Raw genomic sequence first — 19,103 nt, forward strand, 5'->3', positions numbered from 1 at the left:
GCATTTGACAAAACTGACTCTAGTCTGGTTCTTTGCTTTCCAAGGACTGGACACACCACAGCATAGCAGAACTGTACACAATGCTTTATTACAGCACACACCTTCCCCAACAACAGACTATTGCTCTCCACCCTTCTAGGACTTGCTTGCAAGGTGATGTTGCCATGTAAATATGTCTTTAATATTCAGTCCTTTAATACTTAATTCAAGCAAAAGTCTCAGTCTGCAAAATGGCATACAACTTATGCCTCCTTCCAAAAGTTCTTATACTAATTGGGTTGAGGTGCTGCCTCAATGTGGTTGTTCCTCTTCTAGTTGCTAATGAACTCCCAGCAAAGCTCTAGGCAGGACTCCCACCAGGATATGCTGCTCATCGTAGCTTGTGCTGCTGGCAGTTGACTAATAGTCCTCTTGCCTGCTTGTAATAGCTGCCAATCTCCAGATGTCACCTCCACCTCCCCGTCTGCTTGCCTTTTTCTCCTACACCCCTCCCACTCTGTGTTAATATTTGTTTTTGTAAGCTAAGGCCCTGGGTGGGATGTGGCTGCTTCTAGACGTTGGCATATACTTGAAAATGCCAGGTTATGGCTCAATTATGACAGGCAGCTGGAATGCCGGCTTGCATGCTCGTGAGTGAAGTTGTGAATGAATGTATGAATGCATGCGGGAAGTGGGGTTGACAAGTGTTTCTGTTTGGCTGCAGCTACTTTTCCCAAGCACAGATAGCAATTCCAACTTCACTCCCTCACATATCCACAACGTTTATGTCATAACCAATGTGCTAGTCTTTTAAAATGCTGCATTTTTAATATAAAAAGAGCAAACATATGTACAGCATTTGATATAATCAAAAGAAGCTACCCAAACAGTACAGAAAAGAAACTTAATTGTATTTAATTTAACCATCTGTATATTCGGTCAGGATTGTTAAAACATCTCCCTCTCAAAAACATGCTCTACTGGTGAAACAGAATTTCTAATTAATTTTAACAGTTATAAACATAGGACATTAAAGGACTTTTTTTGTGCCTTTGAATCAGTGTTGACTCCTGGTGACTGCCTGGACAAGTCCCAGCAGTTTTCTTGGCAAGATTTCTGAAGTAGTTTGCCATTGCCTCCTTCCTAGGGCTGGGAGAGAATGACTGGCCCAAGGTCACCCCACTAGCTTGTGCCTAAGGCTGGACTAGAACTCAGTCTTCCGGTTTCTGGTTCGTGTAACCACTACACCAAACTGGCCCTCAAAGGACTGTATTACTTCTTAATTATTTAACAGACTATGAGGGCACAGTTTTGTGCATACAGTACTTATATTCTATTATTTCAGCTTCTACTCACACAGCACTTATTTACATTCTAAAATAATATATAAGCAACTAAAACCAATAAAAACAAGTACAAACCAAAAAGGGCAGACTAAAGAGGACAATATGACCCAAAGAGGTGCCATGCTTAACTGTATCTTTTATTCCAACTTATAGGAGCCACATCAATCTTGAAAAGTAAAGAGCTCAACAGTTCAATCATTAAGGTGTTTCAATTTGTACCATGGGTGCTCACTTCTACATTTTCAAATTAATTCACCAGGCTATAACAGTCTTTCCAGAAATAAAATGCAAAGTTCACATTCCTTATATTGCCTAGGAAGAAGTGGAGTTACCTCTGGTAACTGGGATTGGAGGCTGGCTTTTTCTGCCAATGCATCATCAATGGACTCCAAGAAACTTCTTTCTACCACATCAAAGGCCTGAGGAGGTGCCAGAAACAGATTAGTACAAGAACCTATTAGATCCCCAAATGTTTATAGCCAGCTATACAGAAATGATCAGGATTCTTTCTTCCTGTCAAATATTAAACCATTTTCCAGGAATTCCCCAAACATGCCCATGCCAGTATGCTCATGCCAAAGAGAATACATCTGTGAGATGAACTCTGCAATCCTACATTTTTGCTTGTGCCAAAATATCCCACTACACACATCAAGAAGTTTCACACTATACTTGTTTTCTCTTCCAGTGGGAAAAACAGGCTGTGAAGAACAGATCACATTTTAAGTCATATTTATGCAGAAATATTGAAAATTTGAAAGGGTTCACAAACTTTTAAGCACCACTGTAGCATTTTGGCTAAGAGTGGAAGCTGCAAACAGTCTTTAGTTTAGCCTTTTGAGGGTGTACTTGCTTTCTTAGAAGAGGTAGAGGGTGAACAGGAAGAGGCACTTGCCAGTGCTAAAATCTTAATTATTAAATGCTCTCTCCAGAGCATTTGTACTGCTCTTTTGATATCACACAAAAGCATATCTATTTTCTAAGGCCCTTTAACCCCATATATTCTTTTTATCCAACCCCTTAAAATATTTGCATGTTTTTGTCATGGGCTTTTTCAAATCACAGTTTGGATTTGTTTTTAAATTGATTTTTCATTTCTATTTTATATCAGGAGACAGAAATGGGGCATCCATATATACCAAGGCATTTGTGACTTTACTAAATGGTACTTAGCCCCATTTAAAAAAAAATATAACTTTTAGAAACTTTCTATTGTTATTACTACTACCATTTTAAATTTGTTGGCACAGTATCATGCAAAATTGCATAATGATCCTTACTACATGAAAAGAATGCTGACCTTTTTGTGTAGGTTTAATTTAAAGATGTGACCTAAAAAAAAGAGCATGATTTCTCTAAAGAGAGAGTGAGCCACCAAAGATTTAATTGGCTAAGTTGAGACTGTTTCTTGAAGGTTTTAATTTACCAGATGTTCAACAATTGGGCATTTATTTTATCATTTATGAAATGAGAACCTAACTGAATATAAACCTCTATGGGCTGTATTGGAAAATTATTAAGTATCTCTGTTAAGAACCTGGCAATTACTTGGGCATTCATATAGCAAAACTGGCTTATGTGCAACTAAGACATATTTTGGGCTTTATTGAGGTATATATTGGATTTTGATGCTAAGTCTCATGAATATGTAAATTTGTGGAATAACTCTACTTTAAAAACAATTGGGAAGACATCTATTAGAAAGCATGGGAAGAGTCTGGAATAGTTGCTTTAAATCAAACACTTCGTAATAATCATTTTAAAGATTTTCAGTAACTACAGATAACATTTTCCTTGCTAACATACATCGGTGCCAATATGATTAACTTAAGCATGCTTTGATTTCTCAGACACTGCTTCAAAGAAGTCTGAGATACTATCATTTTTATACTGTCTGTTGTTGAAATTAAACCAGGTCCATATCAGAAAATGAAAAATCTTTAAAGTTGAAATTACTGATATTTATAAGTGATGGAATAAAGAGCTGAATATTCAGTAATGGAATATCAAAGGATCTAAGTCTTGAAATATTGCTTCTTTGGATTTGAATTTGAAATTGATCCTTCAACAGATTTTATTCCAAGTCTACTGAAGTCCTCAAAGAATGTTCAGAAAGCAGAGACTATAGATTGCTGGTGTTGTAAAATAATGAGGGTATATTAATTCATATGATTTGTGTCCAGTTTTGGTTTCATATTGGAAGAATACTGTAATATGTATAAGGAGGTGTCTTGGTAAAGTTTTCAAGTTAAAGATGTTCATGTTATTTTAAATTATGCAGTGCATTCAGAAAGTATTCAGACCCCCTTCACTTTTTTCAATTTTGTTATGTTGCAGCCTGATACTACAATCATTCAAATTCATTTTTTTTCTCATTAATCTACACTCAGTACCCCATAATGACAAAGTGAAAACAGAATTTTAGAAATGTCTGTAAATTTATTAAAAAGGAAAAACTGAAATATCACAGGTACATAAGTATTCAGATCCTTTACTCAGTACTTTGTTGAAGCACCTTTGGCAGCAATTACAGCCTCGAGTCTTTTTCAATATGACACAACGAGCTTTGCACACCTGGATTGGGAGATTTTCTGCCATTCTTTTTTGCAAGTCCTTTCAAGCTCAATCAGGTTGGATTGGGACCGTCGGTGGACAGCCATTTTCAGGTCTCTCCAGAGATGTTCAACAGGGTTCAAGTCAGGGCTCTGGCTGGGCCTAGGACTGTCCTGGCTGAGCCCAGGACAGTTACAGAGTTGTCTCTAAGCCATTCCTGTGTTGTCTTGGCTATGTGCTTAGGATCGTTGTCATGTTGGAAGGTGAACCTTTGGCCCAGTCTGAGGTCTTGAGCGTTGTAGAACAGGTTTTCATTGAGGAGATCTCTGTACTTTGCTCCATTCAGCTTTCCCTCAACCCTGACCAGTCTCTCAGTCCCTGCTGCTGAAAAACACCCCCACAGCATGATGCTGCCGCCACCATCCTTCACTGTTGGGATGGTACTGGGCAGGTGATGAGCGGTGCCTGGTTGCCTCCAGACATAACGTTTAGAATTGAGGCCAAACAGTTCAATCTTGGTTTCATCAGACCAGAGAATCTTCTTCCTCACAGTCTGAGAGTCCTTCAAGTGCTTTTTTGCAAATTCCAAGCAGGCTTTCATGTGTTTTGCACTGAGGAGAGGCTTCCGTCTAGCCACTCTGCCATAAAGCCCAGATTGGTGGAGGGCTGCAGTGATTGTTGTCCTTCTGGAACTTTGTCCCATCTCCACACAGAACCTCTGGAGCTCAGAGTGACCATTGGGTTCTTGGTCACCTCTCTTACTGAGGCTCTTCTCCCCTGATTGCCCAGTTTGGCCGGGCGACCAGCTCTTGGAAGAGTCTTGGTTGTGCCAAACTTCTTCCATTTGAGAATTATGGAGGCCACTGTGCTCTTGGGAACCTTCAGTGCAGCAGAAATTGTTTTGTAGCCTTCCCCAGATCTGTGCCTTGCAATAATCCTGTCTGAGTTCTGCAGGCAGTTCCTTTGACCTCATGGCTTTTGCTCTGATACAGTATACATTGTTAGCTGTGAGGCCTTCCATAGAGAGGTGTGTGCCTTTCCAAATCATGTCCAATCAATTTAATTTACCACAGGTGGACTCCAATCAAGTGTAGAAACAGCTCAGCAATGATCAAGAGAAATGGGAAGCACCTGAGCTAAATTTCAAGTATTGTTGCAAAGGGTCTGAATACTTATGCCAATGTGATATTTCAGTTTTTCCTTTTTCATATATTTGCAAACATTTCTAAAATTCTGTTTTCACTTTGTCATTATGGGTACTGAGTGTAGATTTATGAGAAAAAAGATGAATGTGAATGATTGTAGTATCAGGCTGCAACATAACAAAATTGAAAAAAGTGAAGGGGGTCTGAATACTTTCCGAATGCACTGTATTCCAAAATAGTGGAATCTGACAATTTTTAAAAGTTTGGGTTATATAGGGCATGGGGAATAGCTAAGAGAATTATACTGAGAGATTGAAAAAGTACTATTACTCTGGATATCAAAGAATGGATTCAAGAAATGTATAATTTATCCATTTTTAAAAAGGCTATTTTACTACTAATCAACAACACAATATGTTTCCCTTTTGGCACTAATTTCAGAATATTTTAAAGGAATAGACAAATTTTACAAACAATTGTTATTACGTGATTAAATAAATTTGTGATATATTTAGTATGTTAATTTTTTAGGTTTTTTTCTATTCATTTAATTTTTTTCTCTTTTTGTTTGTTTTGATGTTACAATTTCATAATTAATTTGTTGGATATTGTTTTTCTTTCCTATTCTTTCATTATTTCTTTCTTAAAAATTGCAATACAATTATAAATAGAGAGAGAGAGAGAATGTGTGTTCTATTACCTGCAGGAGGATTCTGCGCACCTCTGCCTCATCCTGATCTGCATTCAGCTGGCCCAACAGGAGTTCTGCAGAAAGCCGCTCTCCCACAAAGTTTGTGATTCGGTTACCATCATAACCATTAAAGACTCCGTAGAGGTAGCAATTGTTCTCACTCCTGCCAAAAGGAGTCAGGATAAGTGAACAGTGCCATTTCTTATATAATCAGAGTCACCGCAGGTCCATTATGAAAACCAAATTAAAGAGTAAGAAAACTATATCCCTGTGCAGTTGAATGAGTCCATCCAAATCTGTGGCTACCTACCTGAATTTCAACCAGCTGTCCTCTAAGGGATGAGTTTCAGTGCCCTTTCCATCAGCAGTGTAGGAACGGTTAGAGGCTGAACCGACACCAGAGAGCTGACAGAGAGGCAAGTCGTCTGTCCAGCTTGAAAGCTGCTCCTAAATATTGACAAGATAAAAGGCCCATTTCTCAACAAAAGCAATCGGAATAATGGTACACTAATCAGAATACCTTCTCAATCAGAGTGCTAGCAATTAAAACACTCAAGATCCTTTTGTACTTACACAGATCTTGCCACCTACCCAACCATATTTTCTCTATTACATTGCTCTTACTTCCTTATTGCCCCTTCCTTGAAAGCTAACTCCACATATTAAATGCCTATGTATGCATAGACTCTACTTTAGCGTCTGAATATGCATAACTTGTCCTGCAAAGCCAGTAAGTTACACACATTTTAATTACAATAATTTAATTGCCAATCCTTTTCCATGCATAGTTCAGGCATTTTTGGTATATGACATTAATACTCCCCTTGCATTTCTGAAATAGTTACCCTTCAGAAAGCCACAACTCTTCTCCCCTAGTATATACACGGATTACAGAAATGACATCAATCCACAGAATTGTAAGATATTCATCTGGAATCAACTTCCTCAGAAACACTGCACAAGTATTCATAAAGTAGCTCCTTTTTTATATGGGTCTAGGGCAGGGGTGCAAACAGTGCAGGCTGAGAGCTGCAAACTAACTGAAATTTGCAGACCCCTCATTTAGATCTTGATAGGCACCACTCATGACTAATGCTGAATTGAGTTTGGCCACACTGTAGATGCCAGAGCCAGAAGTACAATTATCTTGCCATATTACTAATATCATAAGAGCACCAGAAATTATTTTATCATCAGTGTTTTTCCTTTAATCCTTATATTGGAGAAAATTATCCCAACAAAGCTTGTGCAAAGTGGGATTGTAGAATAATACATTAATGCACAAACACAAGGTACACAAATGGCCCAACTGGAGTACCTTAATGGCGTGCTGCATCTTAGGCAGCATATATGAAGAATTGTGAGAATGACCGTGTTTTGATTTCACTTCATTCCTTTCCCTGACACAAAAATAAATGAGGCATTTGTTCTTGGCACTGAAGATAAGTAGGTATATCCTGAGCTATATCAGGAATGGGAAAACATTAGCTTTTTTTTCTTTTTCCATGCAGTCGGTGAAGAATATGAGCATGATTTTCCTCTCTTCATTCAGTTAGTTTCTAAGTTGCAACTTGGATTGCCAACTGTAAACGGAAGAAAAAAGAAGAGGCAGCTCTTCCTCACTCTGCAACTGCAGGAAATAAAAGGGCTTGGTGGTCTTGTTTCCTTCAAAGCCAAAGTTCGGAAGACAAGTTAGAATCCAGCCTCTCTACGCCCGCCTTTTGCAGCCACGGGAATGGGGCGCCCCCGCCTTTCCTAATTTCGCCTCTTCTGGCTATAACGCCTATGCTTCCAAGTCGGCACAGCCTCCTGCGGGAGTTATCCCCAACGCATCTGGATGCGCCCGGCCGAGGAAGACGAGAGAAACTACTGCGATACAGGAGACAGGAGTTCACTCTTCCACAATCCCGCAGCCAAAGGGATTTCAAAGCGGCAGCTTTTCTCCTTGCCGCACAGAGAACTACACATCCCAAAATGCTGCCTCGTGTCTGGCGTCATTAAGGGGGAACCCACACTCCTTTGGCTCTGAGTCCTCCCACAGCTAAAGAGGAGCGCCACGCGCGCCTCTCCCCGCACGCCCACCCCCTCGTTACTGTTGCAGGAAAGCATCCGCCCGTCTGTGTGCAAGACAGGGGTCAACCTAGAAAAACAGGAAGCCGCGGCACACCCGACCCTTCCCTTAAATCCGGGAGCAGTACTTTCCTCCGTCCGTTCTCCCCCCGCCGCGCGCCTCTCGTGCGCCCACAGAAAAAGCGGAGCTGCTCACACTCTGCAGAAGACTCCTCCTCACCGCCGCCATCTTTACGCAGAAGCGACACCCCCCTCCCGCCCATCGGCGAGCAAGAGAGGGCAGGAGGAGAGGCCCAGCGCGGCCAACGGATGCAGTTTGCCCTTGCGGAATTGGGGGCGTGGTCTCTTTGGTCTCCCTCGGCCGACAGCGCCCTGGAGAGGACGGGAGGGAGTATGGCGGCCATTGATTCGCTCGTCTTCTTTCTGCGTTTTGTCTTGCGTGTCCGTTTTTTTTTTTTTAAATAGACATTATCTAGTTGCAGCAGGACATTTGTCGAGATAGTTCTCGGACGGAGTGGGACACAAGCCCCAGCAGCCATAGGTATGCGGTATTTTGCAAAGCGAGTCTTAAAATAAGACAGGAGGAACGCCGCGGTCACCTGCGTCGACTGGCTCTCTACATTCCAGTCGATGATGTACATATTTCTAACCCTTGCGCTGAGCCGGACTATTTGCCCAGCAACGGCTCTACGTTTTCGCAGAGTTGGGAGCTATTGAGTCTGCGAATCAGATCTGACCTTTTCGAGGAGCTTAAATTAGGTGATCTCTGAGAAATTTCAGTAGCTGTAGCCTGCAAAATATTACCTTGTTGTCTAATCATTGCTTATCACCTTTGGTGCCTCCTCTTACCGCGTTTCCGCTTAGGTTTTGTGTTAGAAGCCCTGTTCTGTAAACGCTCATTTTTAAAGTGGCACCATTTTTTAGTGTAATGTTTAAGGTCCGTTGGTCTGGAGGGACCGATTGCAAACCCCTCTCATAGAACTCCCTAGCCGGCTTAAGGCCAATCACTTTCAGCCCAACCTACTTGCCAGGGTTGTCATAGGGATAAAAGGATAAAATGAGGGGAGTTCACCATGAGCTCCTGGAGAAGTAGGAGATGAATGAATGGGCAAGTGACATAAGCTTTCCAAATCCAGAGAGCAGCCAAGCCCAGTTTAGCCAGGTTTTACATGCAGGATGGCCACTCTTCCAGAGTTGTCCCCAAAAGGCCTCAACCTGAAACCTTGCAGAACTGGAAACTAAATGGGACATTTCTAGAATGGCCTGGAAAGGGTCAGCAGATCCACCTCCTGGCTGTGAACCTGAAAGCCCAAATAATTTGTGCTGAAATGCTTTGGAAATTGGTGGGGAGGTGGCTTCTTGTGAGGGGCACGAAATGAAGAAATGCTGTACTTGCAATTCCTGTGGGAAAGCAAGAATCTATGCCTCAACCTATAATGGGTCTTTTAATCTTAGTAACACATCTGTCTTTAGGGCAGGGATGTGGTAACCTCCCAGGGCACAGAGGAATTAGCTTGTAATTTCTCCTCCCTTATAGTAGAGAGAGATAATAGGTGCCTCTTCCTTATGGTAGAGATAGATAAATGCAAACTAACTTAGTGACCCTTCCCTGGATATTATCTCTTTCTGATGCCAGACTTCCTAGCATTGTATACTGTCCCTTGTAGGCATATTGTCTCTTTGTGATAATGAGATGTCACCCGACAGTCATTCATCATAATAACCTAAGTTTGCACCGGTATGACACGCAAGGTCATAAAGAGGCTCCTAACCAATCACTGTCCTTCCTTTTGACTCTGTCTTCTTGAACTCAATGTATAAACACCCAATTTCTTTTGTGTTCGGGGTGCCTCTTTTGACAGAGATAGTCCCTTTCCTGCTGCGCAACATTAAAGAAAACTTCTAAAGGTTTCTCGTGTCCGGCGAAGTTATTGGCAATCGTCTCTGGGCAAGAACCCCATTTTGGGTCCAACACTTGTCATTACAGTACCCTAGCTATTCAGTGCAATACACTACATAGCTACTTCCTAATAGAAATGTATTAATGTCCTGGCCTGAATGTGATTCAGAAATCTTAGTCACTGGAAAAAATCATACGATCAAATGCATCTGCAGGATCCAGTGCACTGTCATGCTTCCCCCTCGATTGCACCATGGACGCCTCTGCACACAATAGGCTGACAAGGTTCGTTAATGCAGGTATAAAGTCTTAGCTCACCGTGCTAAGGATGAGAAGCAATTGCCCTGGGAGGACAAGCAGCCAGACCTTTGAATGGAGAGGCCTCTCTTTTAGGTTGCTTTGAGAAGCCCCTTTCTGTCACTGCTGGCTGGTCTAAGCCCCATGAAAAACCAGACCTGGGTGGGTCTTGGTCCTTCCCCTCCCCATTTCCTCTGAAAACAAAGGACATTTTTCTATTGTGTGAACTGCCCTGAAAGGTTTTCAGGTTGAAAAATGAGATAGAAATCTTCACATAAACTAGGATTGTGCATCCTTTGTCATATCAAGAGCCACACTTTGCTGGGGGCCTGCCTTAAAAATCAGGCAAGGCTGGGGAAAAAAGATGGGTAGAGCCAGTTAGGTGAAGAGGTTAAGGTGTTGAGCCAAGACCTGGGAGACCTGGATTCAAGCCAATGGTGTGCTGGAGCTGGCTTGTACCAGCTTGCAAGAATCAATGGTTAAATTTTCAAGAATGTTGAGGGCACAGCTGAGCTGTGATGCCTAGCACGTTGATCAGCTATTTAGCACACTACTGATTCAAGTCCACCTTCACCCATGGATACTCACTGTGTGACTTTGGCCAGCCACTACTCTCAGCCCAACCTACTCTACAGGTGAAAATAGAAAGGAAGGAGTACTGCATATGCCAGCTTCAGCTCCTGGAGGAAAGTTGGGATATACATCTAACAATTAAAATATGATTAAAACTTGATTTGATTTTTGGTACTAAAATGATTGCCTGTCACGTTAAAGATTACAATTCTGTAACAATTTTTGAAAGGATTCTGGGGTCTTGTTTTCAAGGTTTTCAGGGGCTGAATGTAGCCTTGAGGCCTCAGATTGTGCACTGTTGCTTGAAATAATGTAGTAGTAGTAGTAGTAGTAGTAGCAGCAGCAGTAATAATAATAATAATAATAATAATAATAATTTAAAATTGGGAGAATGAAAAATTCAGAACACTCCTGTTAAATTTTCAATGTAATAATTTTATTGGTAAGATACCAGTAATTATCACCTTCACTTTTTTTTTTTTAAATAACCACAAACATACAGGACGTCATAAACAGAGGCACCAAGAGGGCAGGGTTTCTATTAGTTGTCGAGTGAGATACACTGAAGAGGATAAAATGAGTGGAGCTGAGAATTCACTGGACATTTGGGGGATCCTGTATGGAACAAGCCACTCTTTCATTGCCACATATGTGTTTATGCGTGTATATAGAGTTCTATATTATACATCTTTATATATAATATATATACTATACACGGGCAGTAATGCAGTAGATTAGGATAGACTCCTGAGTCAATGATTTTGGGAAAAAGAGATTGTCAGAACTGTATGTATTGCATGATGCAAAATGAACTGACCTGTGATTTCTTACTCTCTTCCTGCTTAATTTCGTGAGACCATCAAATAGTCTTTCCTTGCATCTGAAATCATGCTTGGTAATATACAGAGATCTAGCAGCATCAAATACTAAGGGCCACTGTCCATTATTACTGAAACAACTAGGGAGAAATAGAGAGGGTAGGGAAACGTTAATTTGAGTTCAATAGTTAAGAAGAAGAATTGGAATAGATATCCATTCTTCCTTAGTTGTGCATCAAAATGGCATTGGTCTTCAGATAAGATATGTATGCAAGTACTTCCCTCATTCGTTGGGCACAAAGAAAATTACAAGCCAACCTTTATGACCCATTAGCTTACATACAGCTCTATAGCAATATAAGGCAACTCACCAAAGGCTCAGTAAACATCCTACATTGTTTCCTAGTAGATCTCCTTCACCTGAATGATGGATTATATTTACCTTGGTAGCTTTCAGCCCCACCAGGTAGACCAGACCAGGAAATCAACTCCACAAGGATAGAACTACTTTTATTGAGGTTGGCTATAATAACAGAATCTTGCAAGTCTGATTGTGCAAGATTGGGTAGTCCCCAATTTAAGAATGAGTTCTGTTCTGTTCCCAAGGACTGTCCTTAAGTCAAATTTGTATGTAGGCTGGAACAGTATTTTTGTATAATACTGTATAAGTAGTATTGTGTAATTAACTCGAATCATTGTGTATTTAACTCAAATTTTGCTACAATAGGCTCCATTCTTAACTATGGGTTGTCCGTAAACTGGCCGTTCTTAACCTAGGGACTACCTGTACCCCTTCTTATACTCCTGTGAATTGGGGAGGTTTCTGTCTGAACCTCTTCCAAATACTATTTGCTATGACTTATGGTATGATTCACCCCTTATTGCTTTGGTAATGGAGCTTGCAAATCTGCATCAAGGTCATCTTCCTTACTCTCTGCAGTGGCTCAGAAATTGTACAGATATAAACAAATATATCATTAAACAAGGAGATGCATACATGCTAATCAATCTAATTATCAATATTTATGTGGTTTATGTTCCCTCTGTCTGAACAATTAACAAATTGTGGGGGTCACAACTGACACTTCAGAAATATTATGTGATATTTTAAGCCGATATTATATTTCCAAGCTGTTTCACATTAGGCCAAGCAGCCAAATTACATCAGAATTGCCCCACAAGGAACACATTAGTGTAAAGGGCATATGTATGGTTCTAAAGAGGCATAGCCATCTGCCAGGAAGCTGTTTAGTGACAATTCATTGAGCATGTCCTCTATGCGTAAGTGTTATTCATCCATTCCTCATACTTTATGTGGAAACTGAGCTAAACACTGAGGTAATTCAGTTGCTTTATAATTCAGTATGAAATGGCTATAATCTTGTCAGAAATGAATGCAAAGATTTCAGTGATGTATCACAGAGCAACCATCATAATGTTGAGTTCATCATAAAGGTGAGCTCGTCCTGGGAGAGGGAAGTATATGTTGTTATGCCCTCATTGTGTGAATTGTTCTTGTTATTGGGGTTTTGCCAAGGGGGGGGGATTATTTATTTTATGGTTGTACACTGCCTGGAGTCATATTTTTGTGAGTTTGGACAGACATATAAATCTTTAAATAAATAAATAATGTGGCTTCTGAATAGCCAAAATGTCCCCCTTAATGCTGGACTTGCTACAGAAAGCCCCTGTATAATTCAAAGGCTTGTATTATGTAGTAGCCAGTGTTACTATTTGGGCATGTTCAATTAAAAAAAAACCCACTAACGGAGATCAGCCAGATTGACACTTGATGCTCTTTGGATGAAACAGAAAATGTTTCAAAAGAGAACAGAGAAAGAATAATCACAGAACATTTTGTAAGAAGCAAGATTTAAGACAGACATTGGCCATGCCCAGAACTAAGAGCAGAGTATTTATTTTGAAGTGAAAGATCCAATACCCTTAACTGCAATCCTGCTTTTATTTGATCTAACTTTTTATACCACTCCATGAGCTTACATTTCCACTACAATCAGGCGTGTCCCTTCTCTAGACTTTGTGATAGGTAACTGGGGTAAGTATCTTGTTTGGACTTAAAATTCTATCCATGTGGAAAGGAAAATCAACATGAAACAATGGCCATTACTACAACAATTCAGAGTTCAGTTTGTAAATAGAGAGTTTAACACAGTTTGGCCTACCCCACAAGCCAAAACCCAGTTGTCATTTCTGCTAAGTGAACTTGACATGAATGCATGGAAGTGACATTCACAAAACTTTGCAATATTGTACCACAGGATTTTCTACCCTCCCATCCAATTCTATAATCCTGTTTCCTGCCAGGAAAGAAGTGAAAAGGAAGGAACGTCCCTGGCCTGATTTAAAAAGAAACTCCCCTCTCACTCCCATATGCCTAAATATTAGGTTACTCCAATAACAGAAGCTCTGGGGGAGAATGTTTTCCCCTCTCTCAAGCCTTACTCAATATTGCTTTCACCTGGAACCATAAACAGACCAAGTTCCTCTTTGTGCTTTATATGCTACAGATGATCACATCCTCTTCATGCTACCTACCAGCCACACACACTTCACAGTGGATTTCCAGAGAAAAATAGACAATAGAAAACATACTAAAGCTATTCCACATACAAAAACCATCATACAAACCACACACCAGGGAAGACCAAACAGCACAAGCGCGTGTTTCTTTCCATTTCATTGCTGTCTGCTTTCAAAGCCTGAACTACTGATAGGGAGATAAAAGGTTTTCCTCTTTGTGTAAAAATGATGTCTTTTTATACTGCCTTGGTTCTAGTAAAAGGAGAGAAGGTCAAAAGCAGCAACATCTACTGGGGGAAGAGGTCAAAATCTGTTTGAACAATTAAAATCTGGGGGGTCACAGGCAGGTACAACGTTGGGATCCAAGTCCTACACTTTTGTATGTCCACCAACTTTGCACATGCATAAAAATTGCAATGCTGTGTCTGCCATCTTGCAGATTTTGACATGCCCCCTCATGGATGCCCATGGTCAAAAGACATTTCAGATGCTGCATTGCCTTAATACCATTTTAAATCTGTCCAGAGCAGCAGGTGGCAAGTGGCCCTGCTGATGTACTGCTGTGATATCAGGAAGGTTATCTGTAGATGTATCAAAATAAGGGCAATGTGGGAGCATAATCTGAACTGCAGATCCTATCATTCAGTCGTCATGACAAAGATCCATTTTCGGCTCCCTGACGTACGATTAAGAAAATATGACTTTGGAAATTAGCTAAGTATTGAGATTGAATACTGCATCTTCACTTTTGAGTTAGTGTTTTATATTGCTTAACAACAGGCTTATTCCACTAAATGTTCTGATCTCTGTAAACTTTAGGTAGCCTCTTAAATGAAAATAATTATATGGTTTCCTTTAAGAAAAATGGCCAGTAAAGGCTTGCTGAATGAAGAGATGGTTAAGGAGGGATGGGCACATAGCTATACTAACAACTTGCAAGTCAAGAAGTTTTAGACTTACTTTGGGCAATTGTGTGATGATACAACTAGAAGTAGATGACCCTTCTTACAAATGTGATTGGTATACAACTTAATTGTGTTTTCCTAGCTCAGTTCCACTGTAGACAAGCTTGACAGAAGAGTTCTGTTTTGTTACACTCCATACAAAATGTTAATATTTTCTTATAGGACATTACCATTTAATACAATGAATGTGGTTTACAGACAAGGTTTGCTCTTAGCACTTCTCTTTAGAAATTCATGAGTAAATATTTGTTGAACTTACAATCTTCTAGACACACATTCTCAGGAGCAAGTCCCATTGAACTGGATGAAGTTTACCTCTGAATAATCCTTTGTCTGATCAGACTATTTGAGTATCACTTGTTCCTAGAGCACTGTTTTGTTTATTCCTTCTCTCTGGGTATCTTAATTTCTTGAATCATGAATATATGAATAGTATACATATATTATGTATCCATCACGCTATTCCCTTTTGGTTAATCAACATAATGAACAGTGCAGTAAAGGAGCAAGAAATAGTAAGCTGAAGAATGTTAAGGCATGAGATAAGGGGGAAAAAAATTATCTCCTATTGAGAATTTGAGTTTCATCCAACATGACTTTCTTGGTCTTCCCCTTCCTCTCAACCCACTCGTGTATTTAGTCTGCAAATCAATCTTCTTTCATTCTCTTTATGTGACCAAACCATTTTGATATATTTCTTTTGTACTGGTCACTCACTTTTGTATTAAATCCACATTCATTCTCTACCTATTCTTTCCTGACCCTACTTTACCTCACACATTTCTTAAATAATTCATTCCTATTGCATTGAACTTACTTTTATGTTTCTCCTGACATCCTCAACTCTCTGTTCCATATAACATGGTGGACAGAAGTATCCTTTTATTCATAGCTATTTTTGCTTATTTTTATTTCCATTCTTTGTAAGAGTTCCCCTAGTCACTATCATTTTATCAGCACTGGCATTTCTCCATCAATTGGAAAACAACTTTATTAAAAAAAAAAAAAAAAGCTGGAAAAGAGGATTGTCACAGATACAGATAATTTGAGGGAGAAGAGATTTCATGGCCGTTATCCTGGATTTAGAATGCTACATCATTCCTTGACAATTCATAATCTGTACACTTGTCTTCATAAAGCATTTTTGGAGAAAAAAATAATTGAATGAAATGACCAGCCATTGTATAATTTGTTTAAATTTTGTGGATTGTAACTGGGCCTTTTCTCACATGTTGTTTTGCAGACTAAACAAAGTCAGTTCATCAGATTTGGTTTAGCCTACTGTAGAATGAACAGATGTGATTCTATTGTAAAGAACTGCCTCATATTTGGAAACAAATATAATCAATCTGTGTCTCATTCTTCAGCCTCTATTTAACTTTTGCTTGCATTTTGAACTTGAACAGAGAATCATGTAATAATTCTCAATTCTCCAAAAAGCCAACCACAAGTGATTAAAAATTGGAACAGTTTGTGAAGGAAAACACATATTATGAATCTGCAGCAGATAAAATGAAAACAAAAGATAATAGAGTGGACAAAACAAAACATTTCAATATTTCATGAAAATCAAGGAGGCCAGGATATTCTTTTAAAGCTCAGTATTATCAAACCCAGTCTGGCTTATTGTAGATTCTACACCCAACAATTTATTATTCCATTCTCACCTACCTGAGATCCCTTTCTGCTTGCCATTTCTATATACTTCCTTGCTGCCATGTACATTGTTCACCTTTGCTTGCCCACTTTCACTACTCATTCATAGGATGGTCTACTCATTTGCCCAGTTCTTATTCTCATTTCTCAGCACTTACATTTATGCACTGGCATCTTAACTAGCATTCACCCACATATCCAGGGCTTGTGCCTTCCACCAACACCATCCTGAGGTTCTTCCCTCCTCCCCTCTGAAATAAAGCTTGAGCTTCCCAGACAAAGAATCTATCACTGCAATGCAAACAATAAAATGTTTTGCAATGAACAATTTAGTTTTGATGGAGAATTCAGGAGGAGGAGGCATTAGGTTTTCCGTAAAGAAGAAATTAAAAAAAGAGAACCTAGAAGGCCAGAAACTGGCCAAGAGTCACCTGTTGCTCTGGTCTGCTTTGCACGCTGACTTCTTGGTGGCAGAAGAGAGTGGGCAGAGGGAAGGGGAAATGGGAGGTTTCCAACAGCTCTCAGTAGTCTTGTGTTTGGTACCCCTGTGTCTCAGCATCAAAAACATCTGCAGAAGGGGGCTGCTGGTATGTCCCCATGCTATCTGTGGTATCCTCATTTGTGTAGGGTGCATAAGGCATGCCGGCCTCCTGGCTTGGATCTGTGTAGTCCTGGGAGAAGAGTGCTGAATCGGCTCCAAGTTGGTATCGCTGGAATGCCAGAAAAGACTGGCCCACCTTTAAGGGAAGATGTGGCAGCATGGGAGAGATTTTGGAAAATGGGATGGAAATAGACATGGGAAGGAAAAAGAGAGAGAGAGATAGAAAACATACCAGGAAGAAACAAATAGAAGCTGTGTTAGTAATGGTTAGTGCACAAGACATAAATTAGGGCATGAGACGTATTGGAATTAACAGGTTGAATGCAAATACATTCCAAAGACAAGAAGATCTGGCACAGCTCACCAAGACAGCAAGCTCAAGAAAGAAGCTGTGGAGTAAGCAAGGGAAGAATAAACTTTCAGGAGAAATCCTATGGCTTATTTATTTTGATAAACGTCTGGCAGAAATAAAGCTACAGTAGAAGGCATGGTTCTGGAATGCTTTTTTTTTTGGCATATCCCAACCCAACAAGCCCAGGCCAAGTATGTTGAAGGCATTAGTCAGAGTCTCTTTCATAATTCAGTCTCATGGCTGGGAGAGGTAACTGAAGAATCACACCAGGTTGTGCAGCCGAGCTTTTCAATGCTGGCTGGGGTGGAGGTGGAATCTGAGACAACATTGACTTTCCAGAGACCTCTCATACTCATGCAACTCCACCTCCAGTAGTTCTGGGGAGCTATGGAAGCTGACAGGTAGGAATAAAGGCAGACTACATTTTCAAGACTAATCAAAGTAGTGGTTATAAGAGGCCCAGCCCCATCATAAATCTCTTATTTGTGAAATGTTCTTTAGTGTAACAATGCTGAAGAAAGAGTGTGGAAAGCTGTGGCAGTTTCTAAACTGCCTTCTGATACCATCAACATGTAGGCTGGGCAAGGGAAGAGCAAGCTGTGGCAAAATGAGGGCGAGCAGGAGTAGAAAATACATTTTGACTATGACATAAAGTTGTAACAAAGTCAACAAAAAGGCACAATGGTGTTATCTAACACTGAGGGTGGAGAAAGAAGCAGAAGAAAAGAAACTGAATAGGACATATTCTACTTTCAGCTATTTGAAGCTTAAAAAGAAGACAACCTCAAAGTTGTCCTTAAAAACCCAATGTTTCTTGAATTTTCCTTCTCCCCAAAAACATCCTATGTTTTATTTGCTGGATCTGCCTTCTTATATCCTCTTTTCTTCCTTCCTTGCCCCTTAAGCATCAGAAATATTTGTTCTAAACATTTTCTCCCTGATATGCCCAGTTTTTATGCACCCAAGGTTAAGGGACAACAGGTGGAGAATTAGGAAACAGTGTGTTGTATTCTTCCTGAAAAGTAATTTCTCCAAGTCTGCGAAAGGCCAGAAAAGTCAGGAAGCTCTGTAGGGAAAGAACAGGATGGAACAAAGGGCATTAGAGAAGAGACATGGTGTGAATTCAAGGCCTTATTGAAATTAAGGATAACATGGGAAAAACGGGGAAGAATGTCTAACTTCCATTTGGCAGAAGAGAAGTTTAGGGTATTAATATTTGTAATAAAGGACTTCACCTGACAGCAAATTCCCCCATCAGATAGGAGATGTTTTTTCTACTTGGACCAAAAAAGGACCCAATCCTTCCCAAGATTAAAAGCTGTCAATAAAAAAAAGTAATAAGCAGCATTTAAGACTGGGAGGGGCAACCTGCAGCCCTCCAGGACAGCATCCCCAGATAACGCCATTGAGATTTGCCGACAAAATGGCCAGATTTAAGTGGCACCATTTCACGATGGCTGGGGAGGTTAGTGAGCAGGAAAGGAGCAGTATGCTTCTCCAAGCTTTCCATTCCCAGCCTAATCCCCATAAAAAATTGAAGGAAATTAACCTGTACCTTCTATTATATCACAGTGTTACTGTGCAGCCTCCAGCAGCCCTCCAAAAGGGTGAGAAGA

The 19,103-nt window shown here is 40.2% G+C and overlaps 2 protein-coding genes across 10 annotated transcripts in view; both read right to left on the reverse strand.

Moving 5' to 3' along the window:
- The window catches only part of TAB1 (TGF-beta activated kinase 1 (MAP3K7) binding protein 1), a 44,316-nt gene extending 36,232 nt beyond the window's left edge, over nucleotides 1-8,084 (reverse strand). For 7 of the 8 annotated variants that reach the window (XR_015796178.1, XR_015796175.1, XR_015796176.1 and 4 more), the window contains exons 1-4: nucleotides 7,981-8,084; nucleotides 6,025-6,161; nucleotides 5,724-5,877; nucleotides 1,658-1,744 (exon numbers count right to left, since the gene is read on the reverse strand). Coding sequence is in view for 5 of the 8 variants with exons in the window: in XM_088141028.1 (XP_087997154.1) it covers nucleotides 1,658-1,744; nucleotides 5,724-5,877; nucleotides 6,025-6,161; nucleotides 7,981-8,013 (411 nt within the window). In the remaining 3 variants the exon portion in view is untranslated. Of the gene's footprint in view, nucleotides 1-1,657; nucleotides 1,745-5,723; nucleotides 5,878-6,024; nucleotides 6,162-7,032; nucleotides 7,800-7,980 lie in introns of those variants that run through there. The other variant, XM_088141026.1, reaches the window with a different exon arrangement.
- Nucleotides 8,085-10,968: 2,884 nt separating this feature from the next.
- SYNGR1 (synaptogyrin 1) overlaps nucleotides 10,969-19,103 on the reverse strand; it is a 36,232-nt gene continuing 28,097 nt past the window's right edge. Inside the window, exon 4 of one of the 2 annotated variants that reach the window (XM_007419998.3) lies at nucleotides 10,969-17,271. In XM_007419998.3, coding sequence (XP_007420060.1) covers nucleotides 17,056-17,271 — 216 coding nt within the window. In that variant the 3' untranslated portion in view covers nucleotides 10,969-17,055. Of the gene's footprint in view, nucleotides 18,554-19,103 lie in introns of both variants that reach the window. The other variant, XM_007419999.4, reaches the window with a different exon arrangement.

The sequence above is a fragment of the Python bivittatus genome, unplaced genomic scaffold (assembly GCF_059951505.1).
Source record: "Python bivittatus isolate LINGU-HERP-01145 unplaced genomic scaffold, Pbiv_v1 ctg000330_np1212, whole genome shotgun sequence".
NCBI lineage: Eukaryota > Metazoa > Chordata > Lepidosauria > Squamata > Pythonidae > Python > Python bivittatus.